The following is a 27,480-nucleotide window of genomic DNA, read 5'->3' on the forward strand; positions in this document are numbered from 1 at the left end:
GTCGAGGACCCGAATAGGCAAAGAGGGACCGGGAAGATAGAGGGGAGTCATCATTGAAGAAACCTCATGCTCCCATTGAAGCGTGAGAAAGTAAATCTTCTCGTAGTCAGAAAGGAGTCTTGTTCCTACTTGCCTAACGTCTTTCTGATGCCCAGTAAGAAACGCCCGCAAATGCTAAACTTCGTATTTTCACATAATAGCATGGGGCGCTCATTGCTAAAATTATCTGCAAAAGACTCGACCTCTTCTTCAGGGTCCGAAAACATTCCAGTCCTGATTAGCCACGACCCTCTACTAAGCTCAATTAAAGACCCCATTGGAGGTGCTGCCGACAACAATGGAACAGAGCCACGTCTATACACACTCATACACACACATAAACATACACATACGCGCATACTCACACACACACATTAACATCTTAAAGCGCGTCTCACCAAAAGACCATTGTTCAGTTCTACAAATATTCACTCATCACTATCGCTTGACAATCGATGCTGGTGTGTTTACCTTCCCGTAACTTAGCGGTTCGGCAAAAAGAGACCGATAGAATAAGTACTAGGCTTACAAAGAATAAGCCCTGGGGTCGATGTGCTCAACTAAAGGCGGTGCTCCAGCATGGCCGCAGTCAAATGACTGAAACAAGTAAAAGAGTAAAAGACTAATATGCTACAACTATAGGCTCACTGATTCTTCTCTGTTGTTTTTCCTACCACTACTACAACTGCCTATACTGTTCCCACCCGATTGAACCTAGCCCGTGCTACACACTTGTCTCTCTTTCCCCTACGCGCTCCTCACCCTATTATATAAATACCCCCAGATCCTACGTCAAGTACCTTACCCAGTTTTTCTTCCTTCACTGAAATTCCGTCCTTGGTTCCTGTTTCACTTAAAGACATCCATCAACAGTTCTTGAAATTAAGCATTAACTGCTCCAATATCACTAAACTGGGAAAGGTTGATCTGCAAAGGTCAGGTATTCTGCCACGCCCACCTTATATGATTAACTAATAAATAAAATCGCACAAATATACATAGATAACTATCGACTCACACACACTAGCATTGATATAGACACATACACATATGAGTCTGTAAGATATAATATACATCATATGTACCATACACACACACACACACACATATGTATATATTAATATATATATATATATGTACAAATAGATATGTATAGAATGCTTGTATATATATGTATAAACATATATGTATGCATGCATATATATATATATATATATATATATATATATATATATATATGTTTGTATGTGTGTGTACATACATATAGGTATATATATGTGTGTGTGTGTGTGTGTGTATGAGTGTGTGTGAGCTTCGTACAATATATTCTACTCCATTATACTGTCTTTACATAGATATTGTTGTCAAAGGTGTAATTAATTTTTAATTATTTATTGACGTATGCACTGAGAGCACATGCCGATCTATTTATCTACACACACCATAAACACACGTGCATGTGACTATATATATATATATATATATATATATATATATATATATATATATATATATATACATATACATACATATATATACATATACATATACATATGTATATATATATATATATATATATATATATATATATATATATATATATATATATATATATATATATATGTATATATATATAAAGTATTTAGCAAATCTTATCAAGTGGGGCTATTAAGTTAGACATGGCTTGGACTAATTTTTGGTCGAAACATGTCTAAGTTATCTTAGTTTATTTGTGATTCATATATATTCATATATATATACATATATACATATATATCTCTTTGATTCTGAATATATACATATATATGTATATATAAAATATATATGTATGTATATGAATATATATAGACATATTTATATCAACACACGACACATACATGTATGTAGACATACAGGTGTGTGTCTATATATGTATGTCTATATATATGAGTGTGTAGATATATGTGTGTTATTTTTACAAGTGAATGTGTTGGGCCTGGTGTATATCACTATGTGTCACTGAGTACGTAACGTTTATGTGCATATGTTATGTATGCATGTATGTATGTATGTATGTATGTATGTATGTATGTATGTATGTATGTGTGTGTGTGTATGTGTAGGTGTTACATATGCATTTGTGCATCACTGTGTACGTATGCGAAAATGTGAGTACTTGTGTGGCATGTGTATGTGTTTGTGTCTGCGTGTGCTAACGTGTGCGTGCGTGCGTGCGTGTGTGTGTGTGTGTGTGTTCGTGTGTGTGTGTGTGAGTGTGTGTGTGAGTGTGTGTGTGTGTGTGTGTGTGTGTGTGTGTGTGTGTGTGTGTGTGTGGAAAGTAAGAAAATATTGAATAGTTCTTAATCTGCTGCAATGCAGTCCATGGCAGCCGACATAATGTGATGTAGAGTTTGATGGTGAAGCTGTTGTTGTTGCTTTTGTTGTTGTTGCTGGTGAGGCGGCGGGGTGGATGTGTAGAGACGTAATGTCTGATGACGAACATGTTGCATTGAATTTGTTGTCGTTGTTGTTGTTGTCGTCATTGTACTTGTTGTCGTTGTCATTGTTGTTGTTGTTGAAGCAACGGCGGCGTGGGAGGTGGTGAAGGCGGTCGTTTGGTGGTGTTGAATGAAGAGATGCTGTGTCTGATCGTTTAAAAAATATGTGTTGTTAGAATTGACGTTGTTGTATTGCTAGGTGCGGAGGTGATGGGGAATGATGTCTGATAAGTGAATGGTTGTGGCGTTGGTAGTATTGGTGGTGGTGGTGGTGGTGGTGGTGGTGGTGGTGGTGGTGATGGTGGTGGTGATAGTAGTGGTGGTGATTATGGTGATAATGGTGGTGGTGATGGTGATGGTGGTGATGGTGATGGTGGTGGTGATAACGGTGGCAGTGGCGGTGGCAGTGGTGGTGGTGGTGGTGGTGGTGTTGGTGGTAGTAGTGATGGTGGTGGTGGTGGTGGTGGTGATGGTGATCATGGTGGTGGTGTTGATTGTGTTAGTGATGGTAGTGGTGGTGATTATGGTGATAATGGTGGTGGTGGTGGTGGTGGTGGTGGTGGTGGTGGTGGTCATGGTGGTGGTCATGGTGGTGGTGGTGGTCATGGTGGTGTTGGTCTTGTTGAATAGTGTCTGATTGTAAATTTGTTGCGTTGATATTGCTGCTGTTGTTGTTGTTTTTGGTATTGGTGCTGGTAGAAATGGTGACGGTGGTATGGAGCAGTGTCTGATGGTGAGACTTTTGCGTTAGTATTGTTGTAGTAGTGGCGATAGTGTTGTTACAGTTATTGTTCTTGTCGTTTTAATTAGCGTCGTAGTCGGCGGCGGCGGCGGTGGAGGTGGTGGTGGTGGTGGTGGTGGTGGTAGCGGCGGGGGGTTTTCTGTGGTGGTTCTGCTGCTGCTGCTCGTCCTAATATAATTTGGTCTACTTTTGCTGAGTAAATTATTGCCTGGGTTTTCCATGTTTGTAGAGGCAAAGAGAAAATATAATAAAATAACCGACGGTGGCCTATGTCTGCAAACATTTAAAAAACAACATTTTTATGAGTTTGAATGCTTTCTTACGCTGCAGCAGATTATTGTGTGTGTGTGTGTGTGTGTGTGTGTGTGTGTGTGTATAGGCATGTATATATATATATTAACACATGCACACACAGAAGCACGCACATACACACACACACATACACATACATGAAGGCGTTGGCCAAGTGGTTACAGTGTTGCACTTACATGGTCGTGATTTCGATTCCCAGGCCGGCTGCGTGTTGCGTTCTACAGCAAAACACTTCTTTTCACGTTGCTCCCGTCAACTTACCCGTAAATGGGTTACTTTGCGACAGACTTGCGTTCCGTTGAAGTGGAACGTCTGCCTGCCCTCCAAGCCAGCGGCGTCACATCATTTGGAAGCTAAAACAACGCGAAGCACACTGTGACCAGCGATATACAGCAGTAATCGACAATTTAATCGATACCGTTATATATATATATATATTATTTTCTCTCTCTGCTTATTTCTGTGTTCCTTTCTGTTGAAGAGCGTAGGTTCGAAACGTAAAATACTTTCTCACTTCTCCAGCGTTAAACTAATACATCTGTTTGTTGTTTACACACCTGTCTTCGTCTTTTGCTTTGTTTTTCTTTTTTTGGGAGAGAGAGAGAGAGAGAGAGAGAGAGAGAGAGAGAGAGAGAGAGAGGAGAGAGAGAGAGAGAGAGAGAGAGAGAGAGAGAGAAGGGGGTTACAATTTATAGGAAAAATCCAAGGGAATAATTACAAGGTAGCTAAATGTTCCTTAAATATCCCAGGATTTAATTCCGGGAGAGTAGGTCGTATTTAGCAGAAAATAGGAAAATTGAAAAAGGAGACGAACGCTCAGGATGTTGTTAAACCATTTATTTCTAGAAGTCTTCTACATATGTTTCAACGGATGCGCTCCAAAAATGTCCGACAGGATAAATTATGGTCAGCAATGTATCAATCTCATCAGGAAGGATATACATAACAAACTCATCAAACAGACATATTAACAGAAATAATAGTACTTTCTATTTCTGTTAACATATCTGTTTGATGAGTTTGTTATGTATATCCTTCCTGGTGAGATTGATGCACTACTTACCATAATTTATCTTGTCGGACATTTTTAGAGCGCATCCGTCGAAACATATGTGGAAGACTTCTAGATATAAATGGTTTAAAAACATCCTGAGCGTTCATCTCTTTATTCAATTTTCCTATATATATGTGTGTGTGTGTGTGATTATATATATATATATATATATATATATATATAATATGAAAACTCACAGCTTATTTTGCTGGGTATGATAGAAAGTTTCTGCTGTCCACAACCAACAGATTAAGATGACACTTGTTTACTGGTCATGCTTCAAAAACCCTGCGAAGAATTCTTGCAGCTCTAAGCAATGCTTATTTTTGTAGCTGTTCTACCTTCACACTTGCTCCGATCGTTTTCAACCATGTTGGTAGTTGAGTGCTGATACTTCCAAATGCACCAATTACTATTGGTACCACGTCTACTCTCTTCATTGACCACAACCTTCGTATTTCCCACTTCAAATCGTCATAGTTTATTTTTTCTTCTTCTTTCACATTAATCCTGTTCTCGCCGGGGCGTGCTATGTCGGTTATCATGCACGTTCTGTCTTTTTTATTCACCACAACAATGTCCGGTTTCCGAAGTCTGGTCAGGAGATCGCATTGGATCATTGCATCCCATAGTATTCTGCAATTCACATTTCCGGTTACTCCTTCTGGGGTTTGTTCATACCCCATCTTTTCTCTTCGTAGGCCGTGATTCCCACAGAACTCCCAATGGATTATTATTGTCGCATTGTAATGGCGTCTTTTGTATTCGCGTTGTGCCAGTTTCGGGCGTTCGCTAACGATGTACCATACCGTTTTACCCCTCTCGCCACACATTCTGCATTTGTCACTATCGGTAATGTTGTCTATTCTGCACTTCATATAACTGGTCCTTAACGCTTGTTCCTGAGCTGCGCATATGAGTGCTTCTGTCTCTATCTTCAGGTCACTCATCCTCATCCACAGTCACCGGTCCTCTGTATCTGTCTTGGCATTCACATCTTCCTTGCCTTTCCTTTTTTCTTTTCTTTTTTTTTCTTTTTCTGTGTTCATTTCTTGGTTAAAGTGGCAGAATCGTTAGCACGCCGGGCAAAATGCTTAGCGGTATTTTCCCCGTCTTTACGTTCTGACGAAGTCGACTTTGCCTTTCATCCTTTCGGGGTCGATAAATTGAGTACCAGTGAAACACTGGGGTCGATGTAATCGACTAGTCCCCCTCCCTCAAAATTTCAGGCCTTGTGCCTCCAGTAGAAAGGATTATTATTATTATTATTATTATTATTATTATTATCATTATTATTATTATTATTATTATTATTATTATTATTATCATTATTATCATTATTATTATTATCATTATTATTATTATTATTATTATTATTATTATTATTATTATTATCATTATTATCATTATTATTATCATCATTATTATTATTATTATTATTATTATTATTATTATTATTATTATTATTATTATCATTATTATTATTATCATTATTATTATTATTATTATTATCATTATTATTATTATTATCATTATTATCATTATTATTATTATTATTATTATTATTATTATTATTATTATTATTATTATTATTGAGAACAGTTCGATCTGACTCCATACAGCTCAAGGTTTCACACGCCTCTTCACAGAAATCTGACTCGTTCAATTAATCCTAACCGAGTTAGCTTTCTCTAAAGAAGTCCATGAAACTCTAAGCTGCATGGAGCCGAATAAAACTGTTTTAAATATTATGTGTAACTCCTACTAAATGTGTTGAGCGCCTTTTTCTTTCGTTTGTCCACTCATTCGTACGAGCTCTCCTCACACGTGAGTTTCTCACCCAAAACGACATGGTATCGCTTCCGCACCCGCTCTATTAACCAGATTTAGCACCTACGGACTTCCATCTCTTCCCTAAGATGAAAATGTAGTTCAAAGGTCACCGTTTTAACACCTTGTCGAGATCCAGAGCGAATCACAGAAGATCCTCGACTCGCTTATGGAAAACAACATCGTACTGGCTCTAGCTGAGGATTACGATAAGGGTTCACTCAGCCACTAATATTACAATACAATGAACAGGTAGTTCCGTTTCCGTTCATAGACGGTGGGTCTATATTCTCTTTATTAATATGTCTGTGTGTATGTAAATATGTATGTATACATAATATACATACTTACACACATACATATGTTTATGTGTGTATATACATAGTGTATATATACATATATATTTAAATGATAAGGGTAAAAAAAATGAATATTAATTTGATTAATATCAATTTAAAACCAGTGGTCTAGCATATTTTAAAATTCTGAAGATTCAGAAAAATTATATTACACATAAGAGGAATGGCCACTAGGTGGACAACCAATATGTTAAATGTAGACCTCCATATGATCTGACCACTCACATATATATATATATATATATATATATATATATATATATATATATATATTATATATATGTATGTATGTATGTATGTATGTATGTATGTATAAGTATAAGTATATGTATACATACATATAAATATGTGTATACGTATGTATATATATGTATATATATATATATATATATATATATATATATATATATATATATATATATATATATATATATACATATAAACATATGTATATATCTATATTCATATATATACATGTAAACACACATACACACACACACACACATGTATGTAAAGTGTAAGAACAACACAGGAAGAACAAAGTTTAACAAATAATGTATTCGCTTAACTTTTCTTTGGAAAAAGTGTATTTCTTAACGTTTTGGATATTAGCCCATCATTGGAGGAAAAAAAGATAGGGATGGTTAAGTAGGGAAGAGAGCAGCAACATTAAAAACATTGGAATGATTCCGGGCCTTTTATTTTAGTAAAAGAAAAAATACACAGGTCTACATTTTCTGCTAAAGAAAATTCCCTTTATTTCGCTTGTAAACACAAACGCTTACCTACATGTATATTCTCTCTCCGCACACAGGCGAGAGCGCATACAAACAAACAAACAAACTAACAAACACACTTACATGTATATATATTTATATATATACATGAATATTTGTATACATCCATACATATCTGCAGGTATGTTTGTGAATAGATACTCACAGATGCAAGCAGTATTGAGTGAACGAAATATAAGAGAAAGTTTAACTTTGATTGTGTATCTGTCTGTGTGTATATATTTGCATCGATCTATGAACATATGTAATGTATGTGCATAATGTTTGCATGTGGTCTACCCATCTGTAAGTGACTATGCTTCTACGAATATTAGTGTGTATATATGAACGTGTGTCTTCATGTGTTTTTTATTCGTGTGCGACAAAGTGTATGTAAGCACATAAAGGAGACATAAAGGAGACAATTGTGCTTACATGCAATTTGTACACAATCTTCATACATACACGCACACATACAGACACAGACACGTGCGCGCACGTACGCACACACACATACATATCCGTGTGTGTGTGTGTGTGTGTGTGTGTGTGTGTGTGTGTGTGTGTGTCTAGTTGGCTGTCTCTTTGTATGTTCAGCTGTCTAGTAAACTGACGGTGGGGATGAGAGAAATGTGCAACAGTAATTGAGTGCAGTATAAATGTCAATTTTATATTGATTGACTGACTCATTATAATAATAACTACAACAACAACAACAATGATAATAATAATAATAATAATAATAATAATAATAATAATAATAATAATAATAATAATAATAATAAGAGTGCCGGTTTCCCTATTGTTAGCCACATGATCCCGAACGTTGAGCACAAGATCAAAGCTTCGAAATACAACGCACATAAAACGGTGGAGTTTATTGATCAAAACGAGAAACTACAATAATATGAATACAGGGTTGGGTTGTTGGCACTCCGTCGCTTACGACGTCGAGGGTTCCAGTTGATCCGATCAACGAACAGCCTGTTCGTGAAATTAACGTGCAAGTGGCTGAGCACTCCACAGACACGTGTACCCTTAATGTAGTTCTCTGAGAGATTCAGCGTGACACAGTGTGACAAGGCTGACCCTTTGAATTACAGGCACAACAGAAACAACAGGAAGTAAGAGTGAGAGAAAGTTGTGGTGCAAGAGTACAGCAGAGTTCGCCACCATCCCCTGTCGGAGCCTCGTGAAGCTGTAGGTGTTTTCACTCAATAAACACTCACAACGCCCGGTCTGGGAATTGGAACCGCGGTCCTATGACTGCGAGTCCGCTGCCCTAACCACTGGGCCATTGCGCCTCCACAATATGAATACAACAAAGGATATACAAAATAGATTTCAGAAAACTAAATAAATCGAATCCCTTATTATAGGGACACTTCAGTTAGTGTAATCCCCGGAAAATCCCCGCCCCCCTAAAAAGGTTTGGGGTTTCTCTGCTCACTGCAGGGCATCAAATGTCCCATCTTCAAGTTTCTGGCCGTTTCAGCTTCACCTGTCTTGCCACTCACATCCACCTTTCGATAAACACTTTCAGAAGGCAGCACCCCCCCTCTCTACCCTCGCTTTTCTTTTCAAGTGGCATTCTTTTATTCCTTTTTTTATATTCTTTTATTTGTTTCAGTCATAAGACTGTGGCCATGCTGGGGCACGACCTTGAATTTTTAGTCGAATGGATAGACCTCAGTACTTCTTTCTCAAGCCAGGTACTTATTCTATCGGTAAATTACGAGGACATAAAGTCTCCAACACTGGTTGTCAAGTGGTGGTGGTGGGTGGGTGGCAAACACACACACACACACACACACACACACACATATGTATACTACTACTACTTCTACTACTACTACTACTTCTACTACTACTACTACTTCTACAAATAATAATAATAATAATAATAATAATAATAATAATAATAATAATAATAATAATAAATAATAATAATGATAATAGCTCCGGGCTAAATAACAGGAGTAGCTCCGGACTAAATAACAGGAGTAGCTCCGGACTAAATAACAACATGGACGTACAGTAAGAAGCTCTCTACACTAAACAGATTTAATCCAATAACATCGGTGCAATGGAAGGAAAGCCTCGCAATACAATTATGGGAAAAGTTCTGTTAAAGCAAAGGAACTAAAAAATCGGAAAGATTTTTTTTTTTATATAAAGTGTAGCTTCTTTGCTAAATGCGTGTTATCTCAATGTGACATACGCAAAATGTCGAAACCAGCACCAGGAACCCTGGAAAAACACACCAATCACACAGTAAGTATGTAAATTGAATAATTACCTATACATGCAACTATCCATGCATTCGTGTGAATATGTTAATATTTATAACCAACATAAATAATGCCCACACGACACACACGTACACACAGAGAAAAGAAAAGAAAAACACGACGCCGAACCAAACAAAAACAAAACGACTTCCCACAAACGAATATAAAAAGGAGCAAGTTAGTCGCTCAGTTTAAAACATCACTAAACAGTTATGCTCGGAAATATAGCTACCAAAAAAATCGAGGCGATTTCCGATCTATCAGCCGACGATATGACAAATATATTCATTCGAACAACCAGGAAGCGGTGTCATGTCAAAAAATCACCCTGAGCAAACAGACCCGTCTCCTATTGTTACCGTCAATGCTTTAATGACAAGTCAAAACTCATGCCGAATCGGTCATCGTCCGGGACAACAAGGACTGCGTTACCCAGTGGGGAAGAAGACTGGGGTCGAAAGGTCTGCTACTGAAACAAACTCGCAAAAAAAAAACTATCTACTAGGTAACCAGAACCAGGATAACCCTCACCCTAGACCTGTAGTCTCAAAAACACCACCTAAAGCAAAATTCATAAAAATGGACTAGAGATGATTATAGAGATGTGTTGAAAGCTTCCTATACAGCCCAACTAAACCCAAAACAATAACCTCATCGTACAAACATTTCATGGAGAAACTTAGTAGGCAACGAAGTACGCAGATATATAGACGCAAATGAATTAAGTAATGTACGCAGAGACATCATTAAGAATAAAAGGTTAACTGACATTAGCCAGATTAGGGCACAAATATCTCATGGTAGACCAAATGAAAACAGCAATAATGCAGATGAAATAGGTAACAGATGCACAGAACCCAGTGTAAGAGCAGTATATACCAACGAGGAAGCTGAAGAAAGAATAGCAAAGAACAGAAGAAGAGGAGAAAGTAAGCCTACCCCAAGAACACTAAAATAGGTATGACACAGAATTTGAGATGAATAATAAAGAGAAGATCATAGAAGTAAAAGAAGATATTGTGAGAGAACTCAGCAAGACTAAGTTTACTGACATGATCAATAGAGAACCGCTACCAAAGTTCTCAAACAGCATAAAAAGTAGCATAATCATGATATATAATGTTGCTCTTAGGCAGTTCTTAAGAAATAAAGGAAATGACCTAACAACCTTAAATAACCTCATTTGTTCCACTGCTAAAGTTGTAACTGCTCAACTAGGTATCAGGATGACACGGAAAAGGCCCAACCATGTCCATAGACTTCCTAAGTGGAAAGTAGCAATACAAATAGAGATCGAATCACTGCGGGCGGATGTAACAGTTCTCGATGAACTTGCTAGGAGTAAATATTAAGACGAAACAAGCAAGGAAAAATCAAGCAAAAACCATAAAAATCAAAGATTTTATAAACCTCCCTGCAACCAAGGAACAATTGAAACAACGAATACAACTGAAAGCCCAACGGCTTCGAAGATATGATAAACGACAAAACAAGACAAAACAATAGGTGCTTTGCGGTGTTTGCTCCGGATTTCTACACTCTGAGTTCAAATCCAGCTGAGATCAATTTTGCCTTTCATCCTTTCAGAGTCAATCAATAAAATACCAGTTTATGACGGTTGGGGCGTGGGATGGGGAGGTTAATGGCATGGTTGGAGCGTCGGACGGCTTGCCTTCCGATATTTGTTCCGGCTCCTTGGGGTCTGAGTTCAAACCGCGCCTCATATCACCAGCCTCGTTGTGAATGGAAACGAGTCGTTTGGGATCCGCTCAACGGCGATTGGCTGTTAACTGAAGCAACATGTCGGCCTCGTCAACAAAAGAAATGGATTCTGCATAAATCGAGAACAGAAAAGAATGTCAATATGACTATTTCTCCACGTATTTAATTATTCATATCTTATACTGAATTAGAATATTATAGCATTTATTGTTTACGTAATTGTTTCCAATAACTGCACTCCGTCGGTTACGACGATGGGTGTTCAAGTTGGTCCGATCCGTGGAATTAACGTGCAAGTGGCTGAGTATTCCACAGACACGTGTATCTTTAACGTAGTTCTCCGGAAGATTCAGTGTAACACAGAATGTGAAAAGGATGGCTCTTTTGAATTATAGGTACAACTCATTTTGCTAGCTGAGTGAACTGGGGCAACGTAAAATAAAGTGTCTTGCTCGAGGACACAACGCGTCGCCGGGAATTGAACTCACGAACTTACGTTTGTGAGCCGAATACCGTAACCACTAAGCCACGCGCCTTCACATAATTGTTTTTAATATAGGCACAGTGTAAGGCGGTGAGCTGGAAGAATCGTTAGCACACCGGACAAAATGCTTTGGAGTATGAACTCAGAACATAAAGACCGAAGACATGCCGCTAAGTATTTTGTCCGGCGAGCTAACGATTCTGCTAGCTCACCGCCTTATTTCATTTAATCGTTGAAGTAAATTTAATATTTATTTAATTAGAAGGGACTATTCCTAGTTCGGAAAAATCAGTAATCCGGAAGGGCTTTGAAACCAAAGATTCCGGGAAATCGATACGTACCTGCACTAGAAATACGGAGAAGACGGTCATGGAACACCTTTCATCAAAATTGATAGATCAGTGCTGTCTTTGCGGCTAAAATTCATCTAGATTTTAGCGTGGAAGGTGTTTATAAGCCATTTAAGAAACACACAAAAAACCGTTAGATTCATTTCAACATTTAAATTTATTTCGCCAAAATATTTTGGCCGCTTTGAGACCGTGACCTGTTCACTGACAAAATTCTGTGCTGAACAGGTCGCGGTCTCAAAGCGACGAAAATATTTTGGCAAATTGAATTTAAATGTTGAAGTGAATCTAATGGTTTTTGTGTATTTCTTAAATGGCTTATAAACACCTTCCACGCTGCAATTGTCTTCGTTCCAGCACACGATCTCAGATCAGGTCACTTGCTATGCAAGTACATCTCCGTAATCATCTAGATTTGTAATTTAGAAATTGTGTTGTAATATCGGTTTAAAATTTTGATACAAGGCCAGCCATTTCGGAGAAGGGAGTTAGTCGATTACATCGACCCCCACTGTTCAACTGGTACTTATTTTATCGATCCCGAAAGAGTGAAAAGGCAAAATCGACTTCGGCGGAATTTGAACTCAGAACGTAACAGCAGACGGACGAAATGCCGCTAAGCCTTTTGCTTGGCGTGCTAACGATTCTTATTTCTTTATTGCCCACAAGGGGCTAAACATAGAGGGGACAAACAAGGACAGACAAAGGGATTAAGTCGATTACATCGACACCAGTGCGTAACAGGTACTTAATTTATCGTCCCCGAAAGGATGAAAGGCAAAGTCGACCTCGGCGGAATTTGAACTCAGAATGTAACGGCAGACGAAATACCGCTCTAACTCCTGTCGTAATATCGATCCTTCGATTTATTCTTTATTGTTATTGTTGTTGTTTACCGTGTCCCTCTTCTAAACATTCCTTTTCTTTTCTTTTTTTCAACAGATCCATAGCCGAGCCAAAATGTCCAAGGTAGAATTGGTCCGTTCTCACTTGCAGGACTTTGGAATGGCAGCTAATGTCATTCTAAACCAAAACATAAAAAAGCAGATAAAGGCTGGCAAGTCAGTTCACGCTTTTGGTTTTGGACAGTCGCCATTCCCCGTAATGGAGGAAGCCATCGAGGCACTTCGTGAACACGCAGAAGAGAACGAGTATGTGCCCGTTGCAGGTAAATAAAATGACTATTACGAATATTTCGTTTTTGCATTAAGTTTGCAAGGTTCTTTATGTGAATTCGTGTATTGAAACAAATTTTGCTGTTTCTAGGGAGTGTTATTATGCCAATATAAATAATACTTGCTCTGGGTTCAATCCTACTTCATTATTTGTCAATATCTTATTAATTTTACTTGTCTCAGTCATTAGATTGCGGCCATGCTGGGGCACCGCCTTGAATCTTTAGTCGAATGAATCGACCCCAGTATTTAATTTTTATTTTCTTCGCTAAGCTGTATATATCTATATATATATGTGTGTTTGTGTGTCTGTGTTTGTACCCCCACCATCGCTTGACAACCGATGTTGGTGTGTTTACGTCCCCGTAACTTAGCGGTTCGGCAAAAGAGACCGATAGAATAAGTACTAGGCTTACAAAGAATATGTCCTGGGGTCTATTTGCTCGACTAAAGGCGGTGCTCCAGCATGGCCGCAGTCAAATGACTGAAACAAGTAGAAGAGTAAAAGAGTAAAAAAGAGTATGTCTGTTTGGTTCTGTTAAGTAGTGTTGGGGATTAGAAGGGATTAAATAGTTTGTTTTTAGAATTATGACTCTTTACAGAATATTCGACCAGGATTTCCACAGATGAATAAACAAATAAATATATAATTATGATTTTAAATAATTCAGGATAGTGAATTAATGTGTTGCGTGGGTGGATGTATAAATTTAAATTTGCTGTTAATGTGGAGAATAAATGAATACACGAACAAAAAAGAAGAGACTTAGATTTACCAGAATAGAAAGAAAAAGAAAGAAGAATATTAACGTGAGAAAAGAAAGAGAAGAAAATATGCTTCTTGTATTAAAGAATACTTGTAAAACAGAATTGAATATTTGTATACTGCCAACTTAACGAGACAGTCCCAATAAGGGAATATACTACTGCTATTTAGCCCTAGGAAGCTGACCGCTTCCTGTCGACCTTGACACATTTCCTGTGTCCTTATGTTTGCGAGGGGGAGACAAACTCCTCCACCCAGCCTAGCCTGCATTCAGAGACATGTTTCTGAGTCTTTGCTCGTCATCAGCCTGAAGTAGCACGACCAGCTGGTTGAAAAAGTTTGTCAAACTCTCGCAAACATATACTATTTCAGTGAAACACATTCACTGATTACAAAAATTAGAAATAATACATCAGCTAGTCGTGCTTGACAACCGACGCTGGTGTGTTTATGTCCCCGTTACTTAGCGGTTCGGCAAAATAGACCGATAAAATAAATACTAGGCTTACAAAGAATAAGTCCTGGGGTCGATATGCTCGACTAACACTCTTTAAGGCGGTGCTCCAAAACAAAAATATATACATATTCTTTTACTTTTATTCTTTTATTTGTGCTAGAGCATCACCATGGTGTAGTATATATATATATATATATATATATATATATATATATACATAATACATATGTGTGTGTGTGTGTGTGTGTGTGTGTGTGTGTGTGTATACACGTATATGTAGTACATTATTATTATTCAGAATCTTCAGAGTACCGAGTAACGGTATTCGTTCCGGATCTTTGAATTCTGAGTTCAGATCCTTCTGAGATTCTTCTTTGCCTTTCACCCATCCGGGTACTAGTGTTAGCACAATCATCTTAGCACAATACTTCGCCTCTCCCCTCAAAATTGCTGGCCTTGTGCCTGAATGGAAAACATTTATGAAGTTCCGTCGTCTGATCTTCTCTTTCCAGGTATTCCTCTACTACGGCAAGCAATCAGTGATTTCCACTTCCGTTACGACAAAATCCGATTCTCACCGGACAATATTATCGTTGGGCCTGGAAGCAAGGAGTTGATATACTCGTTAGTTAACGTCTTCGGAGGAGGTAAGTAATGGCTTTGGCACTCATACACACATACACACACGCGCATACTCACATTCACATACATAAATACATATATGCACAATACAAACATACATATATTTATACATACGTAAGAAAATGAAAAATGAGAAATTCAGTTTTTTAAAAAATAAATATCCACGTGGAGCCGGTGTCAGGTCAATGACACCCACTTCACTCTCGGAGTGGTTGGCGTTGGGAAGGGCATCCAGCCGTAGAAACCTTGCCAAATCAGATTGGAACCTGGTGCAGCCCCCACCCCCGGCTTGCCAGTTTTCAATCAAACCGTCCAACCTATGCCAGCATGGAAAGCAGACGTTAAATGATGAAGTGTACAAAATTATCATCCATCTCTCCTCTCCTACACTCCTCCTACTCTCTCTCTCTCTCCCCCCCCTCTCTCTCTCCCCCCCTCTCTCTCTCTCTCTCAATCGCCCTGCCTATGTTCTTACTAACTGTACTTTTCCCGCATTCTCTCTCCAGACATATTAGTTATATCCCCGTCTTGGACCACGTACAAACCTCAGACCCAGCTGGCCAACCAAAGATGTGTAGTTCTAAATACCACAGCGGAGGACGAGTGGAGGGTGACTCCAGAAATAGTCGAAAAGGTAAGAGAAGTAATCATTCGAAACACCAAAGTGTCCGTCTTAAATTGGTGTTTCTACTTCTGATACTCCGTCGGTTGAGATGACGAGCACTGCAGTTGATCCGCTCAGAGGTGATATGGACCCCCGTTGAGAACCACTTGTCTAATAGAATTCACATTAAAATCTTTACTGCTATTTTATAGTCATTCTGCTTGTTCTAACTTCCTAAAACATTATATTGGTAGAAGATTTTCTATCGCATATTTACAGTGCCTCCACGGAGTTTCGTCCGATTTTGATTTTTAAAAAAGCGTTTTTAGCCAATAGGGTTGATCAATGTTGACCATGGCTGTGTGGTTAAGAAGCTCGCTTTGCAGCCCCGGGGTTTCATGTTCAGTCCCACTGTGCGGCACTTTGGCCTAGTGTCTTCTACTATAGTCCCAGGCCGACCAATCCATTTGATATATAGTAAGAAAGACAGCAACTAAGAAGTGAGTTTGGTAGATGGAAACTGTATGGAAGCCTGTCGTATGCACACACACACACATATATATATATGCGTGCGTGTGTGTGTGGTTTTGTTTGTGTTTGTCCTCCTGCCATACACATCACTTGACAACTAGTGTTGGTTTGTTTACGTTATTGTAACATTAGTAGTTCGACAAAAGCGACCGATAGAATAAGTAGAAGACGTCAAAATTATATCCATCGGCTAAACCCTTTCAAGACAGTGCCCCAGCATGACCGCAGTCCAGTAAATGAAACAAATAAAAGACAAAAGATGTATCTTCTGCACATATATATTCAGATCAGGGCAAGAATTTTTGAGAAAAACTGACAGTTTCCCATGAATGCAAGTTTTCTTCTCCTCAAATCTATGATGTTTATGCAAGGGAAAGTCCGCTGCTCTATGGCCGATACAGCTTCGTATACCAGCGTTGTCGCAGGTGTTACCTGACGGACCTCAAACAGTCGAAACAGATACTACAAGGCGTCTTGCTCGACGTTCTAATAGTTCCTTCAATCCTCCACCCCGGATTGATTGGTATTTTCTATCGACCCCCGAAATAATGGTGTGTAAAACTGACCGGTGAAAATTGAACTCAGAGCGCAGTCGTGAGAATGCACACCAAATTATTAACTCGACTTTTACTACTCTCATTAGTACATTCGGAATCTAATAAGTACAATAAGGTTAAAGGTAAAGACCCCATCGGTCATTAATGACCATGGGATTGCATCTAGAAAGTTCCCCTCCGAGGACAAGCCCGGGTAAGGTTGTTTATGGAAGACCAGCAGTCGCCCATGCATACCAAGCTCCCACGCTACGGATGTTATCAAAGGGAAAGGCAAAGGGGCCGATACAGTTTGGCACCAGTGATGTCGCAACTCATTTCTACAGCTGAGTGAACTGGAGCAACGTGAAATAAAGTGTCTTGCTCAAGAACACAACACGCAGACCGGTCCGGGAATCGAACTCGCAACCTCATGATTGTGAACCCGATGCGCTTTTGTTAATTGTAATTATGTTCTTGATTTAATTAAACGGTTGAAAATGATTCCCTCTGTAAAAGTTAATAATTTCCTGTTGATTTTAAATAGAATTGGACAAAATTAAAACGATTAATTAATATGGTTAGCTGTTAATTTTTTACGAAAAATAGGCGAAAATAAAACGATTAATTAAATCAAATCGATTTATTTATTAACAATTTTAACGAAAATTGGGCGAAATTAAAGCGATTAATTAATACCAGAAGATTATTAATTTTCACGAAAATTGCTCGAAATTACAGCGAATAATTCAATAATATCGTTCGCTTATTGAATTTTGCGAAAATTCGGCCAAACTTTCTGAATGCTAATCATTCAATACATTTCTTTCAACTAGCGTTGTCCAAACAGTAAAGTTTGCTTTCGTTTTTGTTTGTTTTCGTAGGTTCTCATTCATTAACTATTTGAAGAATATGTTGATAAACCCTATACCATGCAGTGCATAAGAAAACGCTGTGCATAGACACGCGGACGCAAGTACAAGGCATTTATATGCGTACGTGTGTGTGTGTATGTGTACAGAAAGATACACACACACACATGTGTACGTGCGTGTATATCTTGTATTTTGTATGAATGTATGTATGAATGAATGTGTGTGTTTGCACGTGTGCGTGTGTATGTGAATGTGTGTGTTTGTGTGTATGTGTGAGAGAAACAGAGAGGGAGAGAGAAAGAGAAAGAGATAGTGAGTGATCGGCTTTTGCACTGATTCAAAATAAGGGGATTCATCTATATGAAAATAGTTGAGGTTATAAGATATAGGTTAGTAACAATGATACAACATAATTTTGAGTTTCATGTGAACTTTATTGTCTTCACTCATCAGGTTAGTGTAGTATGGATTTGGTTTGAAAACAGCAAAAAGTGGTTACTAGAGAAGTTTTGCGCACAAAGCCTTTCGAGAAAGTAAATAAGAGAATATTATTCTATAAAAGGAAAAAAAAACCCTGTCATTATTAAGTTAAGCTGTTAACTATTTAACGAAGACAATTTTTTGAATTAAAATATCCCTTTATTTACCTTCCCGAAAAGCATTGTGCGAGCACTTCCACAGCAGCAGCCATCTTTTTCTATGCTCAACCTAAAGCCAAAGCGTGCACATCTAATCTGTATAGAGCGAGCAACTTTACACAAAACTCGGAGTCATGTCGCACCGCTTGATAAGACAGTCATTAAAGACAGTATTTGCCGCTTTATAACACGCACTCTTGCATGAAACAAGGCCATACATTTTTATAGAAAAAAGTATATTTTGTGAAAAAAACAAATATATTTCATCATACACTCATTCACTCACTATTACATCTGCAATGCGGTCGCATTAGGTGCATGGCCTTTCTTGTTTTAGCTATATTTAAGAATTTAAAAAGCTTCTTGTATACACCAGCGTGCAGCTGGACAAGGAAGACGTATTCTCGTCTGTCTCCTGTCCAAGCTTGTTTCTTCGCGTTCGCCACCACAACCTCGTTTAGGCTTAGGAGCCCTTCCTGTTTGTTTTCACTGTCCTGGTTTTGTCACTAATTTTGACCCTACGCAAGATCCCAAATATTATTTAATTTGCTTTCCAGGAGCAACCGTTTTATCGAAGGCGTATCTTGTGAATTGCTCGAAATACGGATTAGAAAAACAGCCGACAACTGATGAAGGATCTTCTTTGTGTTGTTTGTCTTGTTTTCCATTTGTTTTTTTCTTCTTTTTTTTTCGTTGTTCGCAAAAATAGTTCATATTCCATGTCCTCGTACTTTGTATTTCTTGTTGTTTACGTTTTGTGACGTCCTGTGCCCGTATATGCTAATCTATATATACATATATATGTATGTACGTATACGTATGTATATATGCATATATATATATATTATATATATATATATATATATATATATATATATATATATATATATATATATATATATATATATATATATATATATATAAATAACAAAGTAGCTAGTTAGAAAAATATCAATGAGACGAAAGTAGTAACTATATTAATGTGTGTGTATGTGTGTGGAGGTGGGTGTTATGTACTATTATGTTAAGGCGGAGAGTTGGCAGAACTGTTAGCTCACCGGTGAAATTCTTTAGCGGTATTTCGTCTGCCGCTACGTTCTGATGTCAAATTCCGCCGAGGTCGACTTTGCCTTTCATCCTTTCGGGGTCGATAAATTAAGTACCAGTTGAACACTGGGGTCGATGTAATCGATTAGTCCCCTCCCCCGAAATTTCAGGTCTTTTGCCTATAGTAATTATGTTATATTATATTATATTATATTATATATTATATTATATTATATTATATTAAATATTACACCATGTTACTTTTTTTCTTAAAGGCGATGGAGGATAAAACACTGTCCAAATATAAATTGCTGATACTGTGCAATCCAGACAACCCAAGTAAGTAAGATATTTGGAGCGTTCACATTCATCGTAGTAGACACCTAACACATAACAATAATCGATAAGGAAAAGCGAAGTTGCTTTCGAATTGATCCAACATGTCCGTTTGATACCAAGATCGCAAAGAAACAGAATGAAAAACAACAAAAACAATCCTTTAAAATTTGAAATTGCAAGAATTTGGAGTATGAAAAGTGTAAAGGGTGTGCCTTGTAAGAATTAAAAATGAATTAGACTGACATTTATTTTGAACCTGCTGAAGGTACACGAGATGCCGAAGTATATCGTTCAAAGCGAAAATAAATAAGTTACTTTCGAGTTGCGCTTTTTGTCATTAAGTTGGCCTTGGTGATGGATTACGTCAGCTATGTTTACCTTAGTGATGGATGGTGTCAATCCTATATTATTACTATTATCATTATTATTATTATTGTTCAGTAGTTTTATTTTTATAACGTGCTTTCACTTCACTACCGAGCGCAGCTCTGTGCGCCTTGGGTATGTGCTGTGGTTTGCTGGTGGTGCTCTTATGGTTACTTATTATTATTATTATTATTATTATTATTATTATTATTATTATTATTATTATTATTATTATTATTATTAATAGCAATATCTAGCTTTAAATTATTAAATTTATTGCTTATTATTTTTTTGCCTTTTCTCATAGCAATATCTAGCTTTAAATTATTATTATTATTATTATTATTATTATTATTATTATTATTATTATTATTATTATTATTATTACTACTATTATCCTTATTATTACTACTGTAATTATTACTATCATTATTATTATTATTATTATTATTATTATTATTATTATTATTATTATTATCATTATCATTGTTATTATTATTGTTCTTATTATTACTGCTTCTATTATTATTATTATTATTATTATTATTATTATTATTATTATTATTATTATCATTATTATTATTATCATCATTATTATTATTATTATTATTATTATTATTCAGTAGTTTTATTTTTATAACGTGCTTTCACTTCACTACCGAGCGCAGCTCTGTGCGCCTTGGGTATGTGCTGTGGTTTGCTGTGGTGCTCTTATGTTTACTGTATTGAAAGTGTTTTGCGTAGAATGTGTGCAGTACCCAGTAGTGCAATTTTCTGTATGTTATATATATTTGTAAGTCCTGGTGTTTTTGTTATGTATTTGTCTGAATATTTTTTTATTATACCTAAGGCACCTACTATGATAGGAATTGTTTCTGTTTTTAGATTCCACATTCGAGTTATCTCTATTTCCAGGTCTTTGTATTTTGAAAGTTTTTCCATTTCTTTTAGAGAAACGTTGTCATCTGCTGGTATTGAAACATCAATTAGAAGGCATTTTTTTCCTTCATGATCTTTGACAACTATATCTGGTCTATTTTCCTTAATTTCTCTATCTGTGTGTATTGGCATATCCCAGAGTATGGTTGCTTTCTCGTTTTCTGTGACCTTTTCTGGCGTGTGTTTATACCATCTTTTTTCTGTTGCTATTCCATAATGTTGGCATAGCTTCCAGTGTATATAGGTCCCAGCTCTGTCGTGTCTGTGAATATATTCCTTCTTAGCCAGGACTGGGCAGCCAGAGATAATATTATTATTATTATTATTATTATTATTATTATTATTATTATTATTATTATTATTATTATTATTATTATTATTATCATTATTATTATTATTATTCCAGCTGGAACACATTACACTGAAGAGCAACTGGTTGAACTCACGTAAGTAAAAACTTTTTAAAGTCATTTGCATTGCTTTTTCATTTTTCTCGATTATTTAAAGCGGCGAGCTGGCAGAAACGTTAGCACGCCTGGGCGAAATGCTTAGTGGTATTTCGTCTCTCTTTACGTTCTGAGTTCAAATTCTGCCGAGGTCAACTTATTTTCCATCATTAAAGTGAAAACATGACTGCAGACGAATTCAAAAGTTTAACTTTATCACTCCTTTTTCGGAAACACATCCTTTTTGTTTTCAGTACTTGCTCGGGTAATCAATGCAGTATATGAATTTAATCTTATCCAATGTGAGAACCTTAATTGGTTGCTTGATCGACCCGGAATAGCAGCCAAATCTCCCTCAAATTAAATCGTGGCTTTCTTACAAAAAGTGGGACACACTGGATACACAGTATCTAAATAGTCACGGCTGGATCGCCTGTGATTCATAGGTTTGCTCGATCGAGGCTTTCTTAAGGGTTAAACTACGACAAAAAAAAAAATAGAAATAGACTTCGCAATCTCATATTTTTTCATGTTGATATTGATGCATTCTTTATTGTAACTGTCCTAAAAAGGTTTATGGCACAGTCGACTGTCAAAATCTACGTAAGTTGGAAGAGAGAACAGTTTGGGTTTAAATAAACCGCAATAGACAGCAGTCATAGTTTAATTAGGTTGTGATGGGCAGTAATCAACGTCAAGAAAGGCTGGAAAAGACTGAAGCCATGATCTAATTAAACTAATAGATTGAAGGTTCGAACTATGGAAAAGCAAAATAAATGTGGATTGGAACAGTGGGCTTACTGTCAAGAAGTATTTGGTTGTCCGGAAAGTTCTTTTTAAAGGAAAGAAAAAGGTCAATAAATACTTACCATTACATTTTTAATCAACCAAATATGAACCATTTTCTTGCACAATGCGTCTCCATCTTTCCTTTAACTTTAAAATATTCTCTTCCCAGAATTGAGGTGGTTTCATGGCAAATAAGTCGAGAGGTAAGCTACTATAAATCGGCACGAACTTTCCGGACAACCCAATATATTCTTCGTGAAATTAATTAGTCCCTCAAATTAATAAATGTTTCTAAATAGTTAGTTCAACTGAGAGAGGCACATAATGCTTGTAGCCCTAGTAAGGCTCCTTAAATTGGAAAGGCCAGTGTGAATGCCGTTCAGCTCCAACCTCTGCATGTCCGTATGAAAAGTATGGGCAAAATAAGGGAGTCTGGAGTATTGTGGATTTGGGAAGGAAAGATTAGGAAATGCGATCGGCAATGAGACAAAGTAGGTATATAACGAAAAGCAAAGGGTCAAATGGGTTTCAGCGTGTTGGCTTACTGTATCCTGGTTCAGGATATCAAGAATTGCGCTAGAAAAGTTGCTGGGGGATACAGTGTAGCAGCAGGTTTGTAATTGTAGTGTATTCGTGAGTGTTGAGCGTTGATGAGTAAAACGTATTGACAGTAATGTGTGACGTTCTTGCGGTCAGAATTAGTTGTCGAGCATGTTTAGTATGACACGTTACTTGTCTATTTGCTAGTATGTGAGTCTTGACTATCAATCAGTCGTTATTTCAACTTAGATCATCGATCAGTTAATATGTTGATTATAATCCTTTCTACTATAGACACGAGGCCGAAAATCTGTGGGGTTTGAGTGGGAGCTAGATGATTACATTAACCCTGAGAGAATTAAAGGTAAAGTCGACCACGGCGGAATTAGAACTCGATCTATAAAAAGCCAGAAGAAATGTCTCTAAGGATTTTTGTCCAGCGTGTTAACGATTGTGCCAGCTTGCCGAATTGCGTACGTTAAGAATGATAAGAGAAAGGGGGGGGGGAGACATTACTGCTTATTCATTGAAGGTGATTGACATAAATGGAGAAAAATGCTCACACACATAAGCAGAGAGGGGAAGTGGAGAGAGAGAGATAGATAGATAGATAGATAGAGAGAGAGAGAGAGAGAGAGAGAGAGAGAGAGAGAGAAACATTAAAACGTCTGATGACAAATAAGTCATCGTCGAATCAGGAATCCAAATAGGCGGCGCCAAAACGGCTATGCCAAAATGTACCATACTGCTGCTGGTTTTACACACACAAAAAACCCCTCACTTGTGGTTTGAAAAAACTCACAGGCAACCATGATCAAAGAAGGCTCCAGAACAACTATGTTTTTTTATTATTAATATTTTCTTAATAATGATTTCTAACCTAATAATAATTTCTAACCATAAACATATGATTGCTATTTTCACAATTTGTTTTAATTAGTAACAGTAATAATAGTATTTTATTTTAATCTTAATGCTTAAATCACTAATAATGGCAACAACACAACACTGTTTTCTCTTATTCCAGGAAAGTATTTCGGAAACACAATATCCTTGTTTTGAGTGATGAAATTTATGGCAGGTTGTGTTTTAATCACAAACATGTCTGCATGTCAAAGGTAATCATCGTTTGTTGGTTTTTATCATCAGCTCTAGTGTGTTACCTAACTCTTGTATTATCTCGTTCCCTTTAACGTGTTCTCATTAATCCACCATGCAATTGAACATACCATTTCCATTTGTTTTTCAGCAAAAATTAATGAAAAAAAAAATGGTTATAAAGTTAAGAAATTTGTTTCTCAACTACATGGCTTGGCGTTCAGTCCCATAATCGGTGCTGACCGGCACATTCCGTCACCTTTTGTGACCTAATAAGTTTGCCTTTAGGGGCTAATTGCTAATAAACCACCCTTTTAATCATGTATATATATTCTATCTTTTATCTTTTACTTGTTTCAGTCATCTGACTGCAGTCATGTTGGGGCACCACCTTATCATATATATATATATATATATATATATATATATATATATATATATATATATATATATATATATATATATATATATATATATACTCATAAATATACAGGGATTAGCAGTAGCCTGCTTCTCCAACATACTGAGAATTCAGAAATAGCAGTCAAAGAACTACTGATTCCAAACTACAAATTTTTTTCTCTAATGGATAGCGATATCTATGGCACGGCAAAATTGTTAATTATTAATTTTATTACTAATTGACGATTCCCTGCCCTATATATCTATCTATATATATATATATATATATATATATATATATATATATATGTGTGTGTGTGTGTGTGTGTGTGTGTGTGTGTGTGTGTGTGTGTGTGTGTGTGTGTGTGTGTGTGTGTGTATGTATGTATGTGTGTATGTGTGTATGTATGTATGTATGTATATGCATATGTAAATGTATGTATATATATATATATATATGTGTGTGTATATACACACACACACACACACACACAGAGTGAGAGAAAGGTACACATATACGTACATACACGCACATTTAAACACACGCAGACAATTTTTTTCAATGCAGAGCAAATAAAGAATAATTAAAAACTAAACATTTCCGGCATAAAATAGATCGTTTTTTTTTTATGATTTGCTTTTTGTTGCAGCATTCTGTATGCGTGGATTGTCCATATGTAAATGTGTGTGCTCGCGCGCGCTCGCGCGCGCGTCTGTCTGTCTCTCTACATATGTATGTGTTAGAGAGAAAAAGAGACAGAGAGCAGGGAGGTTAGAGTACCTGAGTTTTTGATTGAAAATAGATTTGTTTTTCACATTTGAAAATTATGATCAGACAATTTTCAAACAGAAATCGATTTTTGCTGCGTAAATCTCGAAAACACCAGAATTAATGGGAAATTTTTTAAAATTTTCTTACGTCATTTTCAATCGTAACATAACTCATATATATATATATATATATATATATATATATTTTGATAGAAAGGACAACAAAAGAAAAGAAGAGACCTCGATATTATGTAAATAGAGGAGCCTTAGACTGGTCTAAATGTACCAGACAGGAATTTTCAATGGCCGGATAACTGGAGAGATGGCGGCGTGGGTTTCCACCCCGGCATCCGAAACTCGGAGTTTTATCATGGCTACCGAATAAGTGTCACATATATATATATATATATATATATATATATGATTCTACTTCTATTGGATATCTATCAGCGAGTTTGCGATTAGAGGAGACAAAAGAATGTGTGATTGTTCATGAGAAATTATGGACTGCTTTCTTAGGTGATACTTTTCAAAGTGGTGCATTCAGCAAATATCTCTGATCTAACATTTAGATAGTTCTCAGGTTTAATGCAGGTTTTAAATTCGGAGATCAGGAGGTGTTCTTTTTGATACCAAAATTAGTAACATCTTCTTTCAAATTCCAAACTATAATTGGACAACTCCCTTGTAATTCTATTTTCTTTTCGTCTAAAGAAAAAAAGTATGAGCAAAATATTGCTGTTTAAATTTATCTACCATTTCACTTCTTTAAGTAATTTAGTGGAAGTGACGTCTGCTTCGTGTATAATGATTTCACCGAGAGAATGCGTTTGTGATTATGCAAGGAGAGTTAACCACAATAAATTTAGTTTGTCTGAATGTTATAATTTTTTCATATTGCAAATTTTTTTTATCCCCATTTTCCTTTTTCCTTTCCTTTCTCCCCTTAATCATAGTTTATATATATTTTTATTGCCTTCATTATATTACATAGTCGCGCGCGCGCGCGCGCGTGTGTGTGTGTGTGCCCTTTCTGAATTTCTAACCATCCAACGGAAATAACCAATCTCTAATAATATTAATGTATGATGAGTTGTGTCGTTTAGAATTTTTTAAACCCTGGGCATAGTGAAAAAGACTCCACATACTAATAACTTATATGTTATAGATATTCTTTTAGCTGGTTAAATTTTGTGTGGCGGTTTCTTATGATTAACCAAGCGTGAACCTTATAGTTACGCTGTGTTTTCATGAAAGACTATATCATATTATAGATATTTCACTCTAATATCAATAAATTTTTTCTGCTTGTATACATCCGTTTGTTACACGGCGAAGTGGTTAGTTGAAAACAAGGTAAAGCGACCGAAAGATAAAGCGACCGAAAGACAAAGCAAAGAGAAGTATTTATTTAAGGAGAATGCTGCAGCATGGCAGGGGAGTAGAAAGGGAAAGCTTTTATGTTATGCAACTAAATGATTTGTTGAAGGGACAACCGAAAGCAGAGGGAGAAAGTGAAAAAAAAGAAGTACGAGAACGTAATAGCAGTGAGAGGTAGGAGAAAAAGTAAGCAATTTACAGGTATATAATCAAGCGTGCATTCATGTATACATGAATAATAGATACTGAAATCTATAGTAGATATTATATCGATGAGGTGGCGGGATTGGGCATCAGTAGAGATATTGGCTAATGAAGGTAGGGAAGGCGAAGGGTGTAGTTTTTCATTTATGTATTATTTTTAAATCGTCAATCCGTTAACGTATGCTCTTTAGTGAAATTAACTGCCGTCTGCTAAATCGAACCTTTTGTATTTTGTGTATGCATAAACATTATTTTGCTTCCGTGTATGCATGTTACACTCTGGCAATAAAACTCTATCGATTACGAAAAATTGACATTATCACGTTGTTCGTAAGACGGTCGATAAAAAAAATTATTATTATTATTATTATTATTATTATTATTATTATTATTATTATTATTATTATTATTATTATTCAGTAGTTTTATTTTTATAACGTGCTTTCACTTCACTACCGAGCGCAGCTCTGTGTGCCTTGGGTATGTGCTGTGGTTTGCTGTG

The 27,480-nt window shown here is 36.6% G+C and overlaps 1 protein-coding gene across 5 annotated transcripts in view; it reads left to right on the top strand.

Moving 5' to 3' along the window:
- LOC106874092 (uncharacterized) overlaps positions 1–27,480 on the top strand; it is a 108,173-nt gene that overhangs the window by 71,142 nt on the left and 9,551 nt on the right. For all 5 annotated transcript variants that reach the window (XM_089364156.1, XM_089364155.1, XM_089364153.1 and 2 more), the window contains 6 exons: positions 13,379–13,604; positions 15,347–15,481; positions 15,983–16,110; positions 19,980–20,043; positions 21,755–21,794; positions 24,151–24,241. In XM_089364156.1, the coding sequence (XP_089220282.1) occupies positions 13,397–13,604; positions 15,347–15,481; positions 15,983–16,110; positions 19,980–20,043; positions 21,755–21,794; positions 24,151–24,241 (666 nt within the window). In that variant the 5' untranslated portion in view covers positions 13,379–13,396. The remainder of the gene's footprint in view (positions 1–13,378; positions 13,605–15,346; positions 15,482–15,982; positions 16,111–19,979; positions 20,044–21,754; positions 21,795–24,150; positions 24,242–27,480) is intronic.

Source organism: Octopus bimaculoides, chromosome 16, assembly GCF_046866305.1.
Source record: "Octopus bimaculoides isolate indiv1 chromosome 16, ASM4686630v1, whole genome shotgun sequence".
NCBI classification, from domain to species: domain Eukaryota; kingdom Metazoa; phylum Mollusca; class Cephalopoda; order Octopoda; family Octopodidae; genus Octopus; species Octopus bimaculoides.